The 8,077-nt window shown below is 48.7% G+C and overlaps 1 protein-coding gene across 1 annotated transcript; it reads right to left on the bottom strand.

Annotated features, from left to right (window-relative positions):
* Positions 1-77: 77 nt before the first annotated feature.
* Positions 78-6,894, bottom strand: LOC128830962 (zinc finger protein OZF-like). The gene is made up of 2 exons (XM_054016955.1): positions 6,561-6,894; positions 78-4,105 (listed from the first exon to the last, which is right to left on the bottom strand). Exon 2 carries the CDS (start codon positions 3,305-3,307, stop codon positions 2,267-2,269), a length of 1,041 nt encoding a protein of 346 aa, XP_053872930.1. The 5' UTR covers positions 3,308-4,105; positions 6,561-6,894; the 3' UTR covers positions 78-2,266.
* Positions 6,895-8,077: the final 1,183 nt, after the last annotated feature.

Here is an 8,077-nt window from a genome sequence, read left to right as displayed (position 1 = left end):
TTTTCAATCCAATATGAATTAACTTTTCAAAGAAAATTTTGTGAGTCACAGAATCAAATGTTTGACTAAAATTCAAATATATTTCACATTTCTGATTTATTGCAGTCACTTTAACCACTAATTTGCCGTTCTGCCAGTTGTGTTTGTACAGCAAATTTTATTCTTTTCACAGAAAATCTCCTAATACATCTAATCTTTTCTACATTTGCCTTACAGACCATCAGTGCCTCAGGTTACGGTTAATTATAGACAACCGATTTGTGTCTTGTGCAACGCCAAACACATTCTCTGTGCCTAACATATTCCTCATAACAATTAACCCATGCTCATTATTGCTCGTGGCTCTGTTCCTTGTGACTGATCAGTGATTTTTTTTCTCTTATGTTTTACTGTTTTTACTAGGGCTATGAGATACAGACCTGAACTGCCAAGATCACTCTCCTTACCACATTTGAAAATCAGTACCACATTTAAAGAGAATTCTGTGCTACATCTTTCTACAAAACAATAGGTTGAGTAGCTTCTATCTCACCACAATTAAATGGTAAGGAACAGACATCAACAACTCTTGGTGCTGATTTTAATGTTTGTGCATTAAGGACCATATAGTAGACAGGAACTCTAAACTGTAAAATCAACGAGGCGAAGCCTTTCCTTTATACCTGTCTGTAAACTGCTCAGCACCTGCTGACATTATGCAAATAATAAATAATAGTAATACATTCTAAGAAAGCCAGCATTCACAGCCTGAGTGTGTGTCATACAAATGGCACAGTTACAGCTCATTCATCTCCCGGGTCACCTTTCAAACCCTCCTTTTCTCTGGCTTTGCCTTGTGTGGTGTTTCCCAGCACCCAATTTCATCACCCAATGTCCCAACAGGTAAAGGACTTGTTAAGAATTACCCATGCATTGGCAGGAAACAGAATGGAAACGCTTGTGTCCTCACCCACAAGACTTCTGCTTCACAGCATGACATTTTTTGCTTCCATTTGCTGTGGTTGGACTTAAATCTGGAAGAATGAACATTTTAGCATGTGCTTCAAGCTAATCTTTCTGCTGCCCAATGACTGCCAGAACTTGGTCCCATCCCTCGTGTCCAGCAGGGTCATTGATAAATATCCCACCAAGACCTGCACCTCCAGCAAGTGGTGCATACATGTGGTATTTCTCTACGTGGAAAGGGTGAACTTTGGTAGCTAAATTCAGCAAGTCCCCTTCAAACTCTTCCATGAAACAGGCGGGACTGGGTGCTTCCTTCCCCACTGGAATACCAGCATCCACTCATGATGAGCGAGCCAATCATACATTAACAACATTGTGTTATTGGAGGAATCTCTTTGTTAGTTGTGGCTGGTGGTTTTTGTATGGTGTATTTTGTGCGTTTGGGTTTGTTGCCCGTCTCAAACTGCCTGTCCCTTGAGGGCATTAGCTTTTTAAATGTAAGACTTCAACTATACCCAGTAGGGAGGTTAGTGATGCCTGTCATGGGTCCATCCTTGCCAGGATCCCCCAGAAGTTCTTTCACCAACTGTCCTTTTCTGAAGGTGCTGGTGTTATGTTTGCCGCCAGGGGATCCAGCCATAGAAATGGAATCACTTCCCTTTAAAGTGTGCAATTTCTACTCCAAGTGCATTGTGCGCAGACTGCAAACATAAAGGCCTCGATTGCAAATTCTCCATGGACTTCAACGGGAGCAGGATTGGCTCTGCGAAGCATTCTCTGTGGCCTGTTTCTTTGGCCCTGCTGCCTGAGAGGGAAAACATTTTAGACAGAGCTCTTCTGAAATAAAATTGTCCCAGGAAGGCGTGAACACAATTTCCAAATGGATCCCCAGCCCCCTACGGGCTGTGTTACAAACTGGCGGACCTACACGGCATCCTAGACTAGGATTGTGCCTCAATTAATTAATTGATGTTTACAAGTACCTGCGAATCTAGAGACCACGTAAATGCTGCATGATGCTTATCACTGTTACCTAGTTGGCTTGTAAAATGGTTTATGGCATGTTCTACCCTGTCTACACAACTGAGACCCAATCCCGACTGAAGTCAACAGAAAGGTTCCCATTGATTGGATCGGGTCCTTAGAGAGACAGGGAAACACGGGGAGGTCCAGACGTACTGACGCCTGTCTGGGAAGCATTCTGGTTCAGAATGGCTCTGGCTAATGCTCTACACCTGGGGCGCAGCCGGGGCCCTTAACTCGTGTATGGATGTGGGCTCTCGTATGGATCCTTGGCCTGCTCTGAGATACGTTGCCTCTGTTACCGATATTCAGTGCATGCGGGCTGGCTCTGCCGGGGGTGGATTCTCTCGTGGGCGGTGAGATGCGCCCACTGGCTGTAGCTCTCCCCACACTCGGCGCATATGTAGAGGCTCCCGGCTTTGTGGCTCCGCTGGTGGCTCACCAGGTGGTTCCTTTGCTTGAAGCTCTCCCCACACTCGCTGCAGGTGTGGGAGGTCTCCCCGCTGTGGGTTCGCTGGTGCACCTTCAGGCTGTACTTCTGGGTGTAGCTGTTCCCGCACTCCCTGCAGGTGTAGGGGGTCTCCCCGCTGTGCGTCCGCTGGTGCTTGTTGAGGTTCTTCCTCTCGGTGAAGCTCCTCCCGCACAGGGGGCAGTGGAAGGGCCGCTCCCCGGTGTGCAGACGCTGGTGGATGCGGAGCCCCTGCTTGGCACTGAAGCGCTTCTGGCACTGGGCGCACTGGTAGGGCCGCTCCTGGGTGTGGGTGCGCTGGTGGGTGGCCAGGAAGCGCTGCTCCCGGAAGCACTTCCCGCACTCGGGGCATCGGTGCGGCTTCTCCTCCAGGTGGCTCCGCTCGTGCGACACCAGGTTGCCCTTCTGCCGGAAGCTCTTCCCGCACTCGCTGCAGGTGAAGGGCTTCTCCCCCGTGTGGATGCTCTCATGCTTCTTCAGCGCCTGCTTCTCCACAAAGCTGCGGCCGCAGTGGGCGCAGGTGTGCGGCTTTTCGCCGGTGTGCACCGACTGGTGCTGCAGGAGGCTGTGCCGCCACCGGAAGCTCTTCTCGCACGCGGTGCAGGCGTGCAGCTTGCCGCCCGTGTGGATCTGCTGGTGCTTGATCAGGCTGGTGCTCCAGGTGAAGCTTTTCCCGCAGTGAGCGCATTTGTGCGGCCTCTCGCCTGTGTGGATTCGCTGGTGCTCTCGGAGGATCTTCTCCTGCCCAAAGCCTTTCCCACACTCGGTGCATTTATAGGGTTTCTCATCCCCACAGAGAACCTGGGCAGCTTGGAACATGGTGTTGCCATTCGTGTGCCCACATACAGGGCTGGCTGAACGATGGGTCATTGCAAACGGCCTGGGCTGTGAATTCAGCCCTTTCTTCTGTGCCTGAGCAACTCTGCAATGTGCATGTAGTCACCAGAGGGGCTGTGCAAATAAATCTCAGTCTATGGGTTGTCCACAAGTTATTTACTATTCATTATTCATGGGGGTTTGACGGATAACCTAGGTCACATGGGATTGTTTCTGCTCCCTGACTGGATGGCTGAAACGTTTAAAATAAAAAAATAATGAATAATAAATAATGAAAAATATATTTCCCAGGATGAAGTTTTGGACAGGTGATCACTGGAGTTAAAATTCATGAAACTTTGGCGATGCGCAGACATTTTCACAAATCCCTGATGGCTATTCAAATATGGTGAATAGCAAATAACGTGACTGCAGGAATAACATGGAACCAAATTAATAGCTTCCAGTCTCCAAAATATGTTTCATATCATTCAACCAGCTCTGTTAATTCTGTGAACCCTCCAGAAGTTTTTTTCCCAAACTGATATGTTTTTTTCTGTGGTGTCTGTGATTATTGTATGTGTACCAGATATGTGTGCACGGCACTGGGAATCTTAAAAATGCTGCTGAGTTTGTTGAAACTTCTTTCACCGGTAGTGAATGTTTCTGGTTTGTTTTCTGCTGGCTTCCTCTTCTTTCTCAGTTTCCTCCAGCTCTTTCAGCTTCTCGCATTAGCACTGCTCCAGAAACCATCTCTTTGTATCTTTCTCTCAGAAACTCCTGTTCCTCCAGTTGCTTTATATTTTTATGGTGTTTCTCTTCTCTAGTTTCCACTTGTGGACCTTTTACCCACTGTAATGAAAATGGAAAAAGCAAATTATTGTGTTGCTAGTAATGGTGCCATCGTCAAATGGAAAAATAATCTAGAAAACTTTTATTCACAATGAGGTCTCCAAAATGTTCTAATCTTCACTGTTGTTGCTACGTTGACAGTGCTGCCTCTCGGGTGTAATGTTTGAGAGTCTGCGGTAATTTGGACCAATGGGTATAGAGATTTCCCTTGTGTCATATTTCAGACACCTCTCATTGTCACCTCTTCAATTAACCGACCAGACTTCTTAAAGCAAAAGCAGTGGCTTCCTACAGTGTACAAACGTGTTTATAGCTTGGAACACACATGCTCATGGTAAGCTCGCTTTTAGCCCCATTCCATGCTGTGGCATTAAAAGCCACGGCAGAGCCCAAAGAGCATCACACTACGATTAGGTTAAAATTTCTTGTCTCGTATTTCCCAAGACCAGGAGACCCTGACATCCCTGATCGCTCCCTCAAACGCCCGCTGCGTCTTGGAGAACACAAATGCCAGACACTGCTGGCACCAGCAGCTAGGGTTGCTAACCCTCCCCGATTGGCCGGGAGTTTCCTGGAATCGGCCTCAATCTCCCGGCGGCTATTGAAAGCCATCTGGGAAATTTTAATAGGTCAACAGTCCGGTGGGGGGCGCAGCAGGGCTAAGGCAGGCTCCCTACCTGCCCTGGCCCCGTGCGGCTCCCAGAAGTGGCCGGCATGTCCAGCTCCTAGGCGCAGGGGTGACTAGGGGGTCTCTGCGCGGTGTCCCTGACCCGAGCGCCAACTCTGCAGCTCCCATTGGCCAGGAACCCTGGCCAATGGGAGCTGCGGCAGCAGTGCCTGCAGGCAGGGGCAGTGCGCAGAGCCACCTGGTTGCCTTTGAGCCAGATATGCCGGCCACTTCCGGGAGCTGCCCTAGGTAAGCACTGCCCAGCTGGAGCCTGCACCCCTAACCCCCTCCTGCACCCCAACCCCTGGCGGCCCCAGCCCTGAATCCCCTCCCACACCCAAACTCCCTCCAGAGCCCATACCCCCTCCTGCACCCCAACCTCCTGCCCCAACCCTGAGCTCCCTCCTGCATCCAAACTCCCTCCAGAGCCCATACCACCTCCTGCACCCCAACTCCCTGCCCCAGCCCTGAGCCCCTCCGACACTCCAGACCCCTCAACCCCATCTCCCAGCCCAGAGCCCACACCCCAACCCCCTGCCCCAGCCTGGTGAAAGTGAGTGACGGTGTGGGAGAGCGAGCGATGGAGGGAAGGGGAATGGAGTGAGCGGGGGGTGGGGCCTCAGAGAAGGGGCAGGGCAGGGGCATGGCCTCGGGGAAAGGGCGGGGCAGGGGCAGGGGCAGGCAAGGGTGTTTGGGTTTGTGCGATTAGACAGTTGGCCCCTTGTGCTGTATAGAAATATTTGTCAGTGATGTTTCCATTGCCTGGAGTAGCAAACAATCTATATTGGCAGCAAAATTCTGTGTGCTCAAGTGTGTGGGATAAAAGCCAGCTGCTTACATACACATTGCTTGTGACAGGCGCTCGCCTGACAACTCCAGAGACTGGAACCCTGGGTTCATCCAGGGACGGGTACAGCAGCAAGATCAGCTTCCCACAGGGGCCAGCCCACGTGCCTTAACTATGAACTGCAGGGAACCTGCCTGCTGCAGGGGACTCTCCATCATCTATTCCAATGGTTCTCCACCAGGGGGACGCGTACCCCGGGGGACACAGAGATCTTCCAGGGGGTACGTCAGCTCATCTAGACATTTGCCTGGTTTTAAAGCACTAGTGAAGTCAGTACAAACTAAAACTTCATACAGACAAAGTCTTATTTATACTGCTTGGTATATCCTACACTGAAATGTAAGTACAATATTTATAGTCCAATTGATTTATTTTATAATTGCATGGTAAAAATGAGAAAATCAGCAATGTGTCAGTAACTGAGGCTGTGACACTTCCATATTTGTATGTCTGATTTTGTGAGCAAGTCGTTTTCAAGTGAGGTGAAACTTGGGGGTACGCCAGACAAATCAGACTCCTGCAAGGGGGACAGTCTTGTGGAAAGTTTCAGAGCCACTGTTCCGCCTACAGTGGCTCCGCTGCGATGGGCCAGGTGTGATGGTAGGCTTGGGGAGGAGAACTCCACCCCCATCCTTTGGGAACTGCACTGAGATCCCCAGAACCCATAACAGCGAGGCCAGCAAACCGCCCCAGATGGCAGCAACCTTCAGTCACCACCACCTTGGTCTGGATTTAACTAGCAACCTAGAGCTAGAACATGTCTACAGCCCATTACCCATCCCTGCGCCTCCCGGTCCCCTGCAGAAAACTCTCCTGGAATGCAGCTGTTAAAGGCAGGTTACACATGGAAGAGATTTTAGCTCAGTTCCCTAGACAGAGCCCGTCATTCAGTCCTGTGTCATTATGGTCCAGGTGCAAACACAAGAAAGTCAGTGTCCTACCTGAGCTGAAATCCCACCAGGTGTTTTCCTGTCCGGGTCCCTGATGAAGCTATAACTGCTGTGAGTTCCCAGATCTCTCCTCTGTCAGGGTTAGGAGATCCTGTTTCCTCTCCTGCCTCTTGCAGTGTCTGACTGTCCTAAGGGCTACAGTGAGTGCAAGGGTAGAACAAAGGGACCGAGAGGGAGGGCTGTTGCAGGCTGGGGGAGGGGAAGGCTGGGAGATAAGGGAAGGTAGATCTATGGAAGGGATATTCCCAGAATGAGCTCATTCAGACCATCCTTAGCACGGTGCCAGATGCTCTGAGCTCCATCCCTGGCTACGCATTCAGGACTGGCTTGCACTGCACCACTTCCTGGGAGGAATTGCTGTCGCGTGCAATTGCTGTAGTTTCCTGTTCTTTCTCTTGATCGCTGATGTAAAAAATAAACTACATTTCCCAGCAGCCCTGTGGGTGGTAACTAGGTGCGGAGATCTTGGGCAGCTGCTGCAGCCCATATCAGCTTCTGGTCCATGCCAAGTGCCCGCTCAGGGATGAGCCGGATGCTCCGGGTACCAGCCTGTGGCTTAGTTCAGCACACGTCACATGAGGGGCACAACTATAAAGGCCATGCAGAGATCAGAGATCAGTTTAACATAGGAGCTGAGTATCAGAACTATTTCAGAGACGGGGCTGCCTGCTTCAGATCTAGTGTTGTTTCAGAAATGTTGAAACAACCTTATCAAAGCACTTTGTTTCCACTGTATTCAAATATCATATCATAATGTAATATAATGAATAATATAGTTTATATGATTGAAACAAAGAACTTTGACCTAATCAAAACAAAACGTTTGGATAAAGTGTAATTGAAATGTTTGATGAAATCAATATGTTCATTTAATTGAATCAACGTTTTCCAACTGACAGTTGTCCAGCTGGAAAATTTCAGACCAGTTCTAGTTGGTATGTTGCTTTCCCCCATTATTCAGTATGTGTTGATGGCTTTTTTTCCTTGCGTGACTTGCCTTGTGTGTTTTGATTTCATTTTGGATTGAAGATTTTCCCACACTCAGAGCTCTCGAATGGTTTCTCTTCCATTTGGATAATCCACAGAGTGAGGAGTATGATTGTGTCTTCAGTTCTGCAGTATATTTACGTTGTTGTTCTCTGGTCTGGTCTCTCTGCCCAGAATTAGGAAGCTTTTGGTTCTTTGTCCTGGATTCTTCTGTCATGTTAGAGTTTGCTGAACTTGATTTATCTGGTTTGATATTTGGTGTGATTCCTCTTATTTTTCACTTTGCATAAGCTCTTCAACTACACAGCTTTGCGAACCTCTCTCTCGTATCTATTTCAGACAGTATCTTCTTTCAGTTGTTCTCTCAAGTTTTATGCTGATTTTTGTTTTGTTTTCCATTCCACATGGCATCATCTGCTGTACTAAAAAGAAAAGATCATTAGTAAGAAACAAGCTGTCTCTCGCCGAACAAATAATTGGATTAATAATAGGTCCCTAAGAGTCCATTCTGCCTGAATTAG

The sequence above is a fragment of the Malaclemys terrapin genome, chromosome 2 (genome assembly GCF_027887155.1).
Source record: "Malaclemys terrapin pileata isolate rMalTer1 chromosome 2, rMalTer1.hap1, whole genome shotgun sequence".
Taxonomy (NCBI): domain Eukaryota; kingdom Metazoa; phylum Chordata; order Testudines; family Emydidae; genus Malaclemys; species Malaclemys terrapin.
This window is presented reverse-complemented; position numbering and strand designations above follow the sequence as displayed.